Here is a 17,643-nt window from a genome sequence, read left to right as displayed (position 1 = left end):
GTATATTGAGTTTCTAAAATTATTTTTCAGAATTTATTATAGTTACTGGATATGTTTTCTGTTTACTAATATGCAGTGAAATATATTAGTAAATTTCTTTTAAAAGTACTTTTTGGACTATATTTTACCCTACTCTTTAACTTTCAGATTTACTTTTTTCTTTTAGTTTTGTGTCTTCTCAATAGCATGTTGCTAGATTTCTTTTTTCAGTCTGAGAGCTTTTCTATCAATATAAGTTGATTCTTTTATGTTTATTGTAATCATTGATATGTTTGGATTTCATTCTTATAAAATTTTACTTAGCATGATTTCTTATTGAGTAGCCCTCCTCCTCTAAGCTCCCATGCCCTACCCTTTTCTCCCTTCTTTATTGCATTTTTTCTTCCATTCCCTTCCCCACAATTTCTTTGGGGTTTGTACACCTTATTTATATCAATCTGGTGATTGCCTATTAAAAGTTAAGAAACATACTAAAACTTATGCATTTGGAGTTTCAATTTGTATCTGCAGTCTGTCCCGATTAATTCATGAAACTGCAACATGCTTTTGTTTCTCCTTTTGTACTGTTCCTTGCTGTCCTGCACTTCCCCATCACTCAAATTGCATCTTATGTTCAGATAATACAGAATTTTATATTTCAATTTTTTTCTGTGTGTAGTAAAATTGCAGTGTTTCTATGTCCCACTTGAGGAACTATCTTGAGTATAGTATTGCTGATGCAAAATAATTTTTCCTTTTAATTTTGAAAATATCTCTTAATTATCTTTTTGCAGCCATTGTTGTCTATGAAAATGTTATGCTTGTTGAATAATTCTATTTAGATGCAACCTCTTCCCAAAGTTTTCTGGAAGAATTTTGTTCAGACAGAAGTGAGCTTATTACTTTTTCAACTATGTCCCTTCTTCTATTCACTGTCTATTAAATGATTAATCTTTTATTTCACTGATTAAATATTTAATCTCTGAGATCTCTACTTGTTTCTTTTTAAAGGATATGTTGTTTTTTCAAAGCTCTTTGAGAGTATTGGTTATTTATATTCAAAGTTATTCTTACCTTTTGCACCGTAAACTTTCTTTCCGGGGTTATAGTTTATCCTACCCATTGAATTTTATGCTTCTATTTCAGATTGTTGATTTTCCTGAAATGATTTGTGATTTTTTGGTTGAATATTGAAAATCAGTGTCAGATAATTGTATTTGACATAAATTATCTTTATCTCCAGTGGTTGTGTGAAAGGGATTACAGCTTGGGGGTTGGGGAGACATTGCTCTTTCTCTGGGTATTGGCTACTTGAGTCCTTGCTCTGCCCTTCTAGCCCAAATATCACATTCTCAACTGTGTCCCCTGTGCAGGTGCCCCTGCAGCTTGCTTTGGGGGACACCGTTCTCTTTTGTGTTGATTAGTCCTTTACCTAGAGGTTCCTGCTTATTTTATTTAATAGTCTTTCTTACATGTTTGGGCTTTTCTCTGAAGTTTTGATCATGATTACTTTCTATCTTTCAGGATTCCTCAACATGTTGATTATATATTGGCACTCATTTTTGTTTTCCATTTCTGGTTCTGATTTATTATTTTTGAAAAGTACCTTTTCAGTCATTATGTGGTAGTTTGGGTGGGACAGAGGTAAGAAACCTGCCACACAGAATCCTAGTAAACAATGGGTGTCAGAATCATTGCCCATATTTATATGTTTTTTGATAAGTGGTATAAGAGTGTACACAAAAATTGTGTTCAGACTCAAGCTCAAGAACAGAAGTTCTTTCACTAAACTTCTAAGGTTGGTTATTTATGAAGTACTATAATCATTAGCAATGTTTTATGAACTACATATGTACTTATTACTGAGATCAGATAATCCCTTTAGTAAGATGTTTTTAATTCCTTATATAATTATTATTTGTAGTATGCTTTGACATTACCCTTCTGTAGTGACATTACAATAGTAGGTAATTCCTTACTGATATAAAAAGTGAGTGCTTCTCTGCCATGGAGGACAACACTCCCCTTGTCTTGCTCCATGGTTAAAGTTGGGATGGGAGTTGAGCACAGCAAGCATGATGAGATCACTCTCTTAGCACTTGTGTAGTCATGATGGGCTGTAACCTGTCTTAAGGAAGAGTTATTTTGTGGCAGCTGAACCTTACGGATTATTTTATATATACATAAGAGAATTCCATTTTGTTTGCATTAATTATTGATATCCGGATGATACATCTTTGATTATTTGTTTGCAGTATCACTGAAAGGTATTGGAGGAGTACCTGTATATGACTGAATATTATATAGTCATGATTTAAAACACAAGTCAGATAGTAAATATTTTATCAGCCATATGATCTCTATTGCAATTATAGCTCTGTTATAGCTCAAAAGCCATAAGACAATATGTAAATGATGAGCATGACTGTGTTCCAGTAAAACTTCATGAACACTAAAATTTGAGTTTATATTATTTTCACATATCATGAAGTTTTATTCTTCTTTTGATTTTTTTCCCCCACAACCATTAAAAAAATAAAAACCGTTCAAAATGCATTGGATTTACAAAAACAGGTGGTAGGCTGGGCTTGACTCATGGGCCACAGTTTACTAGCTCCTAATTTGGAAGATTATATAATAACATGGAAAATGTTCATAATATGTTGAGCAAAAACAAGCAGGTTACAAAACAGGGTGTATTATGTAACCTCATTTATGTAAAAAAGGAATTATCAGCATGTAGATAGTACTGGAAGAAAGAGATATCAAAATACTTAACAGTGGTTCCCTGGTTAGATTATGGTTAGATTATGTAGAAATTTAATTCTACATTGTATTTATTTGCATTTTTTTGAGTTTTGTATCCTATGTATTATGTTGTTTTTAAAAATAAATATTTTTATGTCAGAAAAAAGTTGTTTAAAAAGTTAAAGAAAGTCTATACATTCTCAGAAAAATCAGGGTATTTATTGTTAATTAATTTGATACAATCTGTTTTGTTTACCTTTTGCTTCACTTTTAGCCAACAAGTCCCAAATTTGGAAAAGCTGACTCATACGAAAAACTGGAAAAGCTAGGGGAAGGATCTTATGCTACGGTATACAAAGGGAAAAGCAAGTAAGTTTATTATTTTTTTGACTATTTCACATGTAAAATGTGTCTGCTCTCTTAATCATTAATAGCAGTATATTTAAATACTTCTCATTTAATATACAATAGATTCCACTACCCTCTACCTGGTGTTTTCTTTTCGTTTATTTTTACGAGTAGCAGAATTGGTTTTCCCTGCTGGTAGACAGTTTTGCAGACTTTTCCAATTTATCTTTTCTGTTTAACTCCTCCCCCAAACTTTATTTCTCTTTCTCTCAGTGTTAATTGGAACCCTTGAATGAAAATTCATTTCCCTGTGAATGATGTCATTAATTTCTCATTGAAATTTAGTGTTAACTTAAGAATACAAGTATTGATTTGACAAAGCCAAATGTATTGGCCATTCTTGACATCTTTTTAAATTGAGTGTTTTACTCTGTCTTTCAGAAGTCACTTAGTTAAAAAAAAATTGCAAACTTTTCCTTGTCTTTCTTCCTACCTGTCCTCTCTGAGATCATGCTGCATGTATTTCCACAAAATTAAATGACTCTTTTCCTCCTTTATCTCTTTCCCTCCATTGTTGTCCTTGGATCAGGGCATAGATTTGGATTCCTAAAAAGCTTGTCCCCATATATCTCTGCTTGACCTCCTCCCTCTTCCTTACTGATTAAGGTCAGAGAGAAGTACTTTCTTTAGTGGTGGGTTGCTTGTAGCGAACTTAATGCTATTTCTGAAATAGCCACAGAAGATACAACCTTAGTTTACCTTAGTAACTTTACCAAATGATGTTGAAAAATAATTGTCTAAACATCCTTATTCTTATCTACTTTTTAAATCATTGTAGAGGGTTGGACGTTCTGATGTAAGTAATCAAATAAAAAGATATAGAAGGAAAATTCTCTGAAGGATCATCCCAAATATGTAATTGGAAATTTTTGCCATGTGCTGATTTAGATAATCTTCCGCTTTTCTGGTGTGTAGTCTTATACCTTTGTTCTCGGTTTTTAAGTTAAGAGTTGAAGAAATATTCTTTATTAAGGGAGATATGTAAGTAAGGAAATGCAAAAATGCTGTTAAGTCAGAAGTAGTAGTATTGGCTGGGTGAAGTGGCTCACGCCTGTTATCATAGCACTCTGGGAGGCTGAGATGGGTGGATCACTTGAGGTAAGGAGTTCAAGACCAGCCTGAGCAACAGTGAGACCTTGTCTCTACCAAAAATAGAAAAATTTAGCCAGGCATGGTGATGCACGCCTATAGTCCCAGCTACTCAGGAGGCTGAGGCAGGAGGATTGCTCGAGTATAGGAATTTAAGGTTGCTGTGAGCTAGGCTGATGCCACAGCACTCTAGCCTGGGCAACAGAGTAAGTTTGTTTCAAACAAACAAACAAACAAACAAACAAAAAAATAGTACTGTTCATTAGAGAGCTGTAAAAAAATTACTAAAATAAAGGTCTGTTTTTTTTTTGTTGTTGTTGTTGTTGTTTGAATGAAAAATCAACATGATGAGGAACAAAAACAAAAAACAAAACAAAATCCTGAGGGTTGTTAATGACTTGACCATGTTGGTTGAGAGTTTTGGAATATCAGGGTCATGGTCTAAATGGTTGAGCTAATTTCTAACGGGTTGGGGCCTATGTTTTTATATTCTTTCCTAAAGAAAAATAGTGGTACTCTACTGCAGTGATCACCAACCTCTTTGGCAACAGGGTCCGTTTTCATGGAAGACAGTTTTTCCATGGACAGGGAGTGGGAGGATGGTTTTGGGGTGATTCAAGCACATTACATTTGTTGTGTACTTTATTGCTGTTATTATTACATTGTAATATATAGTAAAATAATCATATAACTCACCATAGCTTGGGGACCTCTGCTCTACTGTATAAAAATTAGGTGTACATTTAATGTAAGTAGCATGATGATAACTACCCTTTATTGAGCAATTAGTTTTTATAAAGTTCAGTACATCCTTTATCTCATTTACTCCTCACACTGCCATTTAAAAAAGGTCCTATCAGTTCCATCATTGTCATCTCCATTTGACCAGTCTTGTTGCTTAGAGAGGTTTGGCCACTTGCCCATGTCCACACAGGTGGCTAGTGGCAAAGCTTGTTTTAGCTCATGTCTATCTGGTGGCTTGAAGCCACTCTTTTTCTAACTATTCTACCATTAAAGATTCCATAGTATAAGGCCTTAGAAAAAGTTTGGTTGTTGTTGAATATTCCAGATGGTTCTCACATATGCTCTGACTTGTTTTAATTGTGACTCAAACAGAAGCAAACACACTATTTCTTTATAAGGAAACAAACCAAGCAGTTGGAAGTGCCTGGCCATAAAAGATGTGCTCATCTGATCTCCAAATATAAGTTAATAACTCCATTAAATGTTTACCTTGAAGACTTGTGTGAAAATCTTGGAGATAGTTGAAAACGTTTCCATTTATTATACCTACATAAAATAAAGACTTTAAAAGTTTAATCTTTGGGAAGGATGGTTCTGGTCAGTTGATAGTTTTCACTCCAGCAGGTCTACATTTATCTTGTTAGAATTTCTTAAGCAGTTTCAAGTCTCCTGGTCACATGTGGTATTATAATCTCCTACAGATGGAGATGAAAGCCATTGTTGCCTACTCACCTGCATTGAGAGTTGACAGGCTGCCTGGGTTTGCCTGCATTAAGGTGTCAAGGTCAGGCTGAAGAATAAAAGGTACATGTCATATAGCAGGACTTTAGAGCTGAGTTTGGTGTGTCCCTGAAGAGTTACATAATTTAAAGAGCCAGCTAAATGTTGGGATCCCTGTTGCGGAACTCCTCATCACTATCCCGTAAATGTCTGCATCGCTGCTGCCATCTTTAGATGCTATCTTTGGCCTCATCCCCAAGAGCAGCTCTCATTATTTTGCAATAAAGCTGCCTAGCATTTGTAGAGATCCCTGTGATTTTCAGTTTGTGAGCATTTTACATATATGTATTGATTTACGGGTGTCAAGTTCAGATTTTATCGTCATCCTCATTGTATTAGTTTGCTAGGGCTGCCATAACAAAGTACCACAAGCTGAGTGGCTTAAACAACAAAAATTTATTGTCTCACAGTTTTGGAGACTACAAGTCTGATATTAGTGTGGAGACAGGATGGGTTCCTTCTGAGGGCTGTGAGGGAAAATCTGTTCCATGACTCCCTCCTAGCTTCTGATGGTACGCTATCAATCTTGGGCTTCCTGACTTGTAGATGAGTTACCCCAGTCTCTGTCCTCATCTTCACATGGCATTCTCCCAGGGTTTTGCATGTGTCTCTGTGTCCAAGTTTCCTCTTTTTGTTAGGTCACCAGTCACATTGGATTAGGGCCCACACTTATGACCCCATTTTAACTTGATTAGCTCTGTAAAGACCCTGTTTCCAAATAAGGTCCCATTCTGAGGTGGTAGGGTTAGAACTTCAACATGTTCTTTTATGACAGTGTTCTCCTTTTTCTTTCTGTCCTATGTATAAGCCATCCTTTATCTCTTGGTTCTTCTTTAAACAATATCAACAAAAAATATTCCCCTCATCAAGGTTTGTGTAATTCTTAATTTTGGAATAGTTGCTATAAGCCATCGTTTAGAAACTTGAGGGGCAAGAAAAGGATTTTAAATTACTTTTGAATTCTCTTAGGTCTCTTATTCCTATAGGGATGTACACATTGGGGATAAGTTGACTGAGATTTTTTACAGGTAGCCCTCCTGGGAATGAGCTTGGCTTCTAAAGAATGGCTGGCTGACCATGTTCACATCAACATGCAAAACTCATAAATATGCTTTATCATTTTTTAAAAAGCTTTAAATTTACCACATTCTCATTTTGAGTAGAGAGTTTTTGTTTCTGTTTTTTGACCAGTATTCTCCAGTGTCTTTCTGTTTTCTCTCTCTGTGTGTGTGTGTGTGTGTGTTTATGTTTAAGGGAGTGAGGCAATTTATCATTATTTCTGACTGCTAATCTCTGTTCTCATTTGGTTTCCTGATTATGGTCTCTCTTCCACATCCTTGTAGCATTAAATATAGGGAAAAAAATCATGCATTGTATAATCTTTTGCATATTTAAAATATATGGCATCTTAAAAGTCTTTAATTCAGCCCCTTAAAAATCATCTTTTTACCTCTCAGTTTGCCAGGGACTTTTGTTCATTAAGAGACTTTGTTAATATTTTTTTAGCTTATTCAACTAATGATGAATGTTTATTATATTATAATTATGCCCTTTTTATGCTGTATGTGAAAAAGAGGTAACTCATATGAGTATTCTGCCCTTAGGAAACTTAATCTCGAAGGGAGATGATATATATATATATATAATTCTATGTATGCTAGGATTTTTTTTTTTTTTTTTTTTGAGACAGAGTCTCATTGTGTCACTCAGGCTAGAGTGCAGTGGCATGGTCATAGCTCACTGCAACCTCAAACTCCTAAACTCAAGCCATCCTCCTGCCTCAACCTCCCAAGTAGCTGGGAGTACAGACACAGGCCACCATGCCTGGCCAATTTTTTTTTTTTTTCCATTTTTTTGGAGATTGATGCTCTTTGTGTTGCTCAGACTGGTCTCAAACTCATGGCCTCAACTGATCCTTCAGCCTCGGCCTCCCAAAATGTTAGGATTATAGTCATGGTCCACTGTACCCAGCCAGGATGTAGTTTATTATTTTTATAAGCTGGAATGTATAAGAAAGGCCCAGGCAAAATGGTGTGGGGTTTCAAAGAAAGGAAGAGAGGATAATATTGACTAAAGTATTTTCATGTGTTCTTTCCAATGGTGACCGATTGAATTCAGAAGCCACAGCCTCATGTGCTTTTAAATCAAACCTCTGTCAACACCGTGTATCCTGTGGAATCCTGGGCACAGTTCCGTTTGGGGCTTGCCCCTGCCCCCCAAGCAAATATAATGAGATTTCACCCCTTGGTTATCAGACTCTCCACTAAATTTGTTGAACCTTGAGGGCCTTAAAGTAAAAGCAAACAGATTCAATTTGATTATTGTGCAAATTTTGATTAAGCAGAAGTGCTACGTTTTGAATTTTGAAGTGTCATTGGCTTTAAGCAACATAATTTGGAAAGACTGGTGGTTTGCTTGTGCCTCAGCACCCATGAATACCTGGCTGTTGTAAGTAAGACCACCCGCCACCTAAAGCCATAAAGTTGAGGTGTGGTGGGGCCTGCATTCTCTCCTCAGTGTACTGGGGTCTTCTGGTGGATGACACCAGAATCCCCAGCCGCCTGAGTGCCCCCAGGCTTTGGCACCCTGCCTCGCGTGCTGAGAGTCTATGAGTCTTTGCTCTCCCTGGGACAGGGTCGTCTCCTTTCCATCCTGGGGACTCTAGGGGGAATGTGAGACTATGGCTGCTTTTCATTTTCTCAGACTTCATGTGCCATGTAGAGGAAGAACACTCCTAGTTCCACTTCTAGAACTGGAGCACTGGCCTTACTCAGACTAAGTTGTCCCACAGATGATCTTGACCTCGGGTCATTTTCTCCACTTCCGTTTCTGTTGAGGTGAAGATGCCAAAGTCTTACTCCCGAGGGAGGCTGCTAAAGAAAAGCCCGCCCACGCCAGTGTGTGCCAGCCCCGAATTTTTATCTCAGAGGTCATTAAGAACAATGGAGGAATTTGCTCACTTTATGTAACATGAGATTTATGTGATTGAAAGTGCCAATCTTATTTTAGCATTTCATTCTGCCAATTTGTGCTGAATAATTGAGCTTGAATTAAATGACCTCATAAACGGAGAGACTACACCAAACCCAGACTCAAATATACTAAATACATGGAAAAGAGCTCTTCAAAGCCTCAGGAGAAATAGGGGGAAGAAATGCTGTTAATTAAAACAAGCAGCAGCAAGAAGAAAGGCAGCAGCAAGTTAACCACCTTTTCAGAATATGCGAGTTTAAAGATGTGGTTCTTACTGCTTGCCCTGAAGGTCAACTCCATGGAAACACTATCGGAAGGAGTTTGAAGAATTCTAGAAGTCAGTAATCCTTGGATGGAAAACACTGGACTCCTGGTTCATTGAAGTTTCAATCTTAAGTGTTGACACCTGGGCGGCCATGCTGACGTCCAGCGTCCTGAGAGGTTACCTGCCCACAGATGGGAACTTTGTTCAAAGAGAGACAAATCTGATTACATTTTACAAGCTCTGCTGTAGGATGCTCCTGAGGCCCCCTTTCTGTTTCTCATTAGGTCTGCTCTGATTTCTTTTAGACTTTGGGTCCACAGGCCAAAGCTTATTATCGCAGCTTACTCCAAAGATCAAGCCTGTAACCACGCTATTTAGTCACAGTGTATGAAAGTGGTAATGTAGTAGAATACAACTAGTGTTGGTTTTGTAATTTAATATTGAAAAAAATATATAGCATTACAATGTATAACAGGAGGAAACTGGATTTTTTTTTCTTTTTAAGCTAGTGGAGTAAATGGAGTTTGCTGTGTGGGATTTTCAGAGCTGTGTTCCTTGTGCTTTGGTGAAAGTTAAAAGAGTAGGGTACTTATCCTTACCTAGTCCAAGGAGGATAACAGCCTACCACCAACATCTTGCTAATTTTACTTTTTAAAAACCTTTAAAGCCTACTCAAATCGCAGATTCAGCCCTGGCTTCCTTTACAGGAAGAATGCAGGCATTAGAGTCTGGTTCATTGGTACAGCTGGTTTCATTCAGCTTGCTGCAGATAAACAAACAATGCCTGATCTTTTTGACGAAAGTGACAATGAGGATATTGTTTAAGCAAGAAACATGATTTTAATTATTAGACTAAACCATCCTGGAATAACTTTGCTATTAGACAATGTTTAAATCTATTGGTCTCTGTTAGCCATTTTTATTAGCAGGGTTCTTTGATCATTTGATTATCAAAACAATCAGTAATATTTTCTGTCTTCAAAATTGTGGTCTTATATCAACTGTGCCCAACTGGTGAAAGTGGAGGCATTTTTTGGATCGTTGAGGAATTTTTTGAAAGAGTGTGGAAATTTCCAATTATTGAAATGGTTGAAACTCATAATGTCGGGGCTCCTGGGATCTCTCCCATAGTTCAGTTTAAGTGGTTTTTGAGCAGGACTAGGGGAAGGATATGATAATAAAAAATTGGTTCCAGTTTAAAGCATACCCACATTCCCAAATTGCTTCATTATTATTGCCATCTTTTTGTTTAAACCAGGATGCCAGTGAAGTATTTCAGCATCTTTCTGGTCTAAACCAGTGGTTCTCAGCTAGCGATGATTTTGCTCACCAGGATATATGTTTGATGGTGTCTTGACACATTTTTGGTTTTCATAACTTGGGGAATGGTGTTACCAGCATCTAGTGGGTATAGGCCAGAGATGCAGTGAAACATCCTACAAATGAACAGGACACTATGAAAGATCCTACAAATGAATAGGACACTATGAAAGATCCTACAATGAACAGGACGGTCTCCTGCCACAAAGAATTATTGGGCTCAAAATGTCATTAGTGCAAAGATTGAGAAACCCTAGTCTAAACAAGGAATGCATGGGAGGCAGTGTTTATTTAAAAGAGCTTATTCCTTTGAGGCATTTACTAAGTCCCTACTGTGTTCTGTGTGCTGAGCCAGGCAATGGATATGTAGCGGTGAACAAAGCTGACAGAGTCCCTCTTTAATTGAGCCTGTCATCCAGTAGGGGAGGCAGAAATTAATCAGGTCAGCAGACACATCTGTAATTACAAACTGTGCAAAGGAAGAGAGAGCTATGAGAAAGAATTAAGATAGATATTTGCCTGAGAGAGAGGGATGGGCAATAAATACACTTTAGATGGACGGACATGGAAGCCTTGATGAGGAGGGAACACTTATGCTTAGGTCTGAAGGAGGAGATGTCACCAACCTGGTGAAAAGTAGAGATGAGAATGGTTCAGGCCCGGCTCTGAGGTGAGAATGAGCTTGATGTGTTCCACACAGAGCTTTGTGACTGGGGGTGTGGGCTGGGGCAGGGGAGATTGTCACGAGTCAAGTTTTGAGAAGTTGGCAGGACTTTGAGGGTCCTCTTAGGAATGACCTGCTTATATTTTGCAGCAAAGTGAGCCAGACTTAGAAACATGAAATAGCAACTGTCATGAATCTGCTGCGGTATCATTTTATGCAATTTAGGTGCGATATGAGAGATCCGTTGCCACCAAGGTTCACTCGCATAGCTGGTGAATCAGTGCTGGTCTTCACATGGCTTGGGCTTTTTAAGGGCATGGCAACTGGGTTCTCAGAGTGAACATCCCAAGACATAGGAAATGACACTTCTGGCTTCAGCTCCAACATGTAAAGAGTTTGGAAGTTGTCACTCCTATCCTTACAAAGAGAAAAATGTGGGCAAACTAAAAATCATTGACCTTCTTTAACCTATCAGGGAACTGAAGTCACAGGGCAAATCACTGTTCTGCAGAGACAGATGTGTCCAGATGGGCATAGTCAGGTCTGCTCATCTGGAGCACAAGCTGCTGGAGCCATAAACGTGCAGGGACACTTTTATTAATAAATAGTAATTCTGATGAATTGCTGGAAACTGAGTGTGTACAAGTATAAGAATGAGAACTCCTCGGGCCGCAGTCTTAGCGAGGCCCCAATGCTTTGTTGAGCTTCATCTCCAAGAACCCCACCAGGTTCTCACAGTCAAGATCCTGGAAAGATTCTCTTGTAGCAGGGGCAGGGGAATAGAAATCATTATAAAATACACCCAGAGCATTCTTTATCAACAAGGTCTTTTCTCCAGGGAAAATACTTTGCCAGAGACTTATCTTAGATGGGGGAAGAGAATTTCTCCCATTCCAGCTCTTTCTAGCCTTTCTGTCTCACCTATTTGGAAGAAACCATAGTCAAGAGTGGCCAGGCTTCAAGGAAGTAGATTGGGAACACTGAAGCCAGGGAAGACCGTAGGTGGTTAGAAGGAAAAAATGCTATGTCACTGGAGAAACACTTGTGAAGGTCACATTCCCAAGATGTAGGCCCTCTAAAAGAAGTCAGATTTACTCAGAAGGTTATAAAGTGCTTACATTTACTCACACTGTACCAGCAGCCAACAGGCCTCCGGTGTGATAACGGTGGATTACAGCTGTGGTAGAGCTGTAAGACACAGATTTTCTCAGAGGAGTAGTATTGAGGAAAGCTCAAAGTCAAGAGCAGACAAAAGCAGGACAGTAGAGTCATATGAAGCCTCTGGTAGCCATAGTTTTAGCAAACAGTAAACACAGTCCAAATTCTTAGCCACTTTAACATAAATTCTTAAGTGTTTGGCTTTCAACAAAACATTATAAGGCATTCCAAAAGGCAAGGAAAAAAAAAAAGACATCCTGCAAAGACAAAGCCGTCTTCAGAACCAGACTCACATATAACACAGATGTTGGAATTATCAGGCAGGGAACTTAAAATAACTGTGATTAATGTGTGAAGTGCTCTAATGGAAAAAGTAAACAACATGCAAGAACAGATGCATAAAGTAAACAAAGAGATGAGAACTCTAAGAAGGCATAAAAAATTGCTAGAAGTCAAAAGCACTGCAAAAGTAATAAAAAATGCCTTTAATGTAGCCATTAGTAGACTCACGCTGAGGAAAGGATCAGTGAGCTTGAAGATAAGTCAATATAAAAACTTCCCAAACTGAAATGCAAAGATGAAGAAAGAAAACAAAACCCTGAAAATCTGAGAACTGTGGGACAGTATCAAAAATGTAACATGTATAATTAGAATATCAGAAGAAAGAATGGAGCAAAAGTATTTGAACTAGTAATGGCATAAAACTTTCCACAGTTAATGACAGACGCCAAACCTCAGATCCATTCAGCTTGGAGAACACCGTGTGTGTGTGTGTGTGTGTGTGTGTGTGTGTATGAGCAGGATAAGGATTATATTAATATCATACTACTCATTAGAAACCATGCAAGCAAAAAGAGAGTGGCGTTCAATACTTAAAATAATGAAGGAATTCATTGCCAATAGACCTGTCCTGCAAGAAATGTTAAAAGAAATTCTTCAGGCAGAGGAACATGATATAGGTCAAAAACTTGGATCTGTATAAAAGAAAGGAAGAGGATCAGAGAGGATATAAATGAAGATAAAATAAAATCCTTTACTTTTTTTAGTTGATACAAAAGTGAACTGCTTATTTAAAGCAATACTAGTAACAATGTATTGGGTAATTATAGCATGTGGATAACTGAGATGAATGACAGCAATACTCTAAGAGATGAGAAGTTGAAAGTGATATATACATATAAAGTGATATATATATATACACCTTATATATAAATATATAAGGTACCTATACTGCATATGAAGTGATGTAGTTACTTGAAAGTGGACTTAGATTAGTTAAAAATGTATATTGTAAACTCTAGAATAACCATGACAAAAATTTTAAAGAATATAATTGATTCACTATGAGGATATAAAATGGAACCATATAATATGCTCACTTAAAATCATAGGAAGCAGAAAAGGGGGGAGAACAAAAACAGTGAATAGGAAATGGTTACAAACACGATAGACATTAATACAGCTGTATCAAAATCATTGAGAATGCAACTGGTCTAAATATACAAATTAAAAGATAATCAGAGTGGATAAAAAACCAAGACCCAACTATGTGCTGTCTATAAGAAACCCTTTAAATATAAAGACCCAGATTGAAATATTGTCCTCAAGATGTAAGGGTGGTAGTCTGTCCTTGGTTCTTGGTGTGCTCTTGGCCGAAGAATGACCAGACACACCAAAGTGTCAAGTCCAGACAATTATCTTGGAAAAATCACCAGCAGGGCCAATGCGATGGAGTAACCCCCGGCAGGAGGCAGTTTCATGCAAGCAGCTCTTTATTGTAGAACAAAACGGGTCCGTCTCCACGAGTGGAGAGAGACAGACCCCCTGACCCACTCTCTCACGGACTTCTTGGTTTGTATCCTTTTATTAGCCCAGTCTAGGGGAGGGCTCTTGGGAGGTATGGGATGTTATCCATTGACCAAAAGGTGTCCTCAAAATTTCATCTGCGTGTAGAAGCTCCCTCTTGGAAATCTCACCTGAGCGGGTGAACCACAATGCAGATTCAAGCTAAGGGCATATTACCCTTTAGTTACTCTAGGTTACTTTTTAAACCCTATCACGCCTGGCTTTGTTGCGGCTAGTGTTACAGCTAGTGTTACAGCTCTTGACCCGGGAAAGAACCGAGCGGCACACGAAGAGTCGGAGAACAGCTTTTATTCAGCCAGCGGGCTCTGCCAACTTCTGATCTTCTCTCTTCTGATTTCTGACTGCTGTTCCTTATGTTACTCCTGCTTTTACACCCTTGGTAGGACTCAAAAAGCATCCAATCACCTACAAGCTTTAACATCCAATCAGCATCAAGCTTTAACAGCTAGTCAGCAACAGTGGTATTCAAAAATTACCCAATCAGGATCAGGCAAGCAGCCTGGCGGAGGACAGGAGCAGGCCCGGACAGCTGACTTGGGCCTGGGAGTCCCGCCCCAGCAGCATGCACCCGCCACAGCCTCCGGCCGGCCTGCACAGCATCGGCCTGCGAGGGATGCGGTGAGTGGCCGAGTCCCAGCGCCCGACAGTTTTCCCAGTCAGCCTGAGGAATTCCCGGATTGTTAAAGCACGCCCTCCTTCCCCAAGTGTAGCAGTTGCTCTGGATAGGGTTAAGGGTGGGGCAGCACCAGAACGGAGTGCCGGCCCTTATCCTTCCCAGGTGCAGCAGTTGCTTGAGATGGCACTAAAGCAGGGACCTGCCCTGAGAAGGGCCAGAGATCGTTAACTACCTACCTAACAAAGGTATAGGGCTAAAAACAAAACAAAATGAACAACTCATTAAAAGTAACCCTATAGAGAAAGATATGCCATGTGAACAGTGATTGAAAGAAAGCTAGAGAAGCTATGTTACTTTCAGACAAAGGAGGCGTTTCTGCTGATTCAGAAGATCTTCAGGGATATAGGCGGGCATTATATAACAATAAAGGGGTCAATTCTCCAAAAAACCACAACAACTCTTAATATGTACATAGCAAACAAAAGAATGTCAGAATATGTGAGGCAAATATTGATAGAACCGAAAGGACAACTCAACAAATCCGCTATGGTAGTTGAGACTTCAGTACCCCTCTGTCAGTAATTGCTAGATCAAGCAGACGAAAAACTCAATGAGGATTAGACAACCTGAGCAGTACTGCCAAGATATAGAAAGTGGACACTGCCAGTGTTTTCTGGCCTGAGCCCAGAGCAGGCACAGTGCCCGTTTTACCTACTCTCTTGGTCAGGTGCTCAGAGACTCCAAATCCAAAGGTAAGGAACATAGCCTACACCTCTCGATGAGGAGTGTCAAAGAATTTTGGGGCCATATTTTAAAAGCTCACATAGAGTTTGGATTTTATTCGAGTCTGAATTAAATCTTTGCTTTCATCTTTGCATAGAGTTCTTTCAGATATATTTTCTGAGCACTTGCTTGTTGATTCTTTTGGATTAACTTTGGATTCATTAGGTTTTAGATGTGCTCCTGAGAAGGACAAAGATTCTCTTTGGTATAAATTGCTTTGTATAGACCTTATGTCTTGGTTTGCCCGGGACAGTTCTGGTTTGTGCTTGTTGTCTTCGTGTAATTGTTATTAGTGGTTCTTTTTACTCTGAATAATGTCCTATTTGTATGATAAATTTTATGATCACCTTACTTATATAATGCTTTATTTTGCTTTTTACTATACCTTATTTTTATTTTACTATATTTTATATTTATATATATTTTGTTATATGTATTATTTTACTATTTACTTTTCTGGAAACTTGATGAAATATTTTGCCAAAACCCAAAATTTAATTAAAATATTTTATTATGGGATCCAACTGAGGTTTTCGAGGCATTAATGTCTGTGAATCTGTGGGAGCATTTTTGAATAGTTTGTAGTTGTCATTGAATGTCTAATGCAAATTTGTCAATTGATTTTATAAGTTTCATGGGAGGTTAATGAGCTTTATGTACAGCACATGCTCATAGACAGCAAGGTCAGACTAGACTTGATTTTTGCGAAATTGGAACTGCTCAGTCTAAAATTCAAATGACCTACCCGGACCCCTTACTACTCATAAATATTAGGCTCAGAGTAATTCAAGACAGCTGAAGTGCTGGAAATTTGAAACAAGAATAACAGGTAAGCTGGGGCTTGGGTGAAATCAGATGCTATTAGAGCTCAAAGCTAATAGGTTGCAGCGTTAGTGAGTTGTACTCAAATGCTCACGGTCTATTTAGCACTAACTCATACAAAGATGTACACTATACCATTAGGGGTAATTGCAATAATGGAGAGATGGCATGTACCTGAAAAATCTAGGACTACAAATTGCATAGAATAATCCAGTGCAAGATTGCATTGCAGACGCAATGTTGGGGAGAGCAGGAGCAATACAGGATCCTCCTAGGCCAGGATCAAAAGAGAGGACTTTGGGAAAAGGATTGGGGCTTGCTCTCATCCTTTCCTTAATTATGCTTGGGTTGCCAGAGAAGTTCAACTTCAGGTTCTTGTTTGTAGACTCATCATAAAGCATTGGAGAGTGATATCTGCTCTGGTCATTAGAATCTGAAAATGGAAAAGATGATACAAACTTACTGGCTTAGATCCAGAAAAATATCTGAGCTTAAACTTATTTTCTCAGACAGAAAGGAAATTATTTTAAAGATGTCAGGCGTAAGACATCTTTCATGCTTAATTTCTGATTCCCTAGGAAAGATGTTCTCCTTTTCTTCAGAGTTCCAAGGCAATAGACATACATTTTCCTGTACAAATTCTTTGAAAATTTGAAAGGTAATTCTGTCTCTAGTTCAGAATGGCATTTTTGAGATTGCTGTGTTTTTAACTATCTCTTTTCAGGGATTTAAACCAATGATCCTACAGATCTGCAAGCATTGCCTGAGCCGAGGAAAAATTGTAAACATTAAGCACTTTGGTTAATAGTAGAAAGCCCTGTTGTAACCCAACAGAGAATAAGAGAGAAGTCATTCTTAATTGGCCTGGTGGGTGAGACAGGAGAGAGAAGTCTGAAGCAGCTTAGCAGCTGGCACAGGTATTGACAGACAAAGAATCCTCTGGGGAAGCGAAAGAGGAACCAAAGGCTTTTGTTGTGTGTCTGATCAACCCTCTTAGGAGAGAGAAGAGGGAAATTGAGATATTGAGAAACCAAGTAAGTAGTGTTACAAACGAGGCCTGTTGGGGATCCCAAAGGAAGCTGAATTCCTAATGAGAAAGCAATGGATTAGGCTAACCAGAGTGACACTTTTTTTTTAAATTAGTAGTTTTGCTTGTTCTTCAGAAAGTTTCAGTGCTACGCTCTGGAGAGTTGAGGGCACCTGGGACTGTGCCCAAAGTAAAGCATCGAGGATTATTAAATTAAAATAGAATGTGTCTCATCTCCAAGTGAAATAACAGAACACCAATATTTAGAGTTCAGTAAAGGGAGAAAAAGCAAAGAACAGAAGAGGGATTGCCTAGAGAGGTGGTAAGAAAACCAGCCAAGTGCTAAGGAAGGAAGTTTCAGGAGAGTGTGGACAAAGATGTCTAATATTCAGAAAAGTCAA

The 17,643-nt window shown here is 38.3% G+C and overlaps 1 protein-coding gene across 6 annotated transcripts in view; it reads left to right on the top strand.

The window, feature by feature from the left end:
* Positions 1–17,643, top strand: part of CDK14 (cyclin dependent kinase 14) — a 542,302-nt gene that overhangs the window by 138,329 nt on the left and 386,330 nt on the right. For all 6 annotated transcript variants that reach the window (XM_012779596.2, XM_012779601.2, XM_012779597.2 and 3 more), the window contains one exon: positions 3,002–3,096. In XM_012779596.2, coding sequence (XP_012635050.1) covers positions 3,002–3,096 — 95 coding nt within the window. The remainder of the gene's footprint in view (positions 1–3,001; positions 3,097–17,643) is intronic.

This window comes from Microcebus murinus, chromosome 9 (assembly GCF_040939455.1).
Source record: "Microcebus murinus isolate Inina chromosome 9, M.murinus_Inina_mat1.0, whole genome shotgun sequence".
In the NCBI taxonomy this organism is placed as follows: domain Eukaryota; kingdom Metazoa; phylum Chordata; class Mammalia; order Primates; family Cheirogaleidae; genus Microcebus; species Microcebus murinus.
The sequence above is the reverse complement of the archived record's forward strand: the minus strand, read 5'-3'. Positions and strand labels throughout refer to the sequence as shown.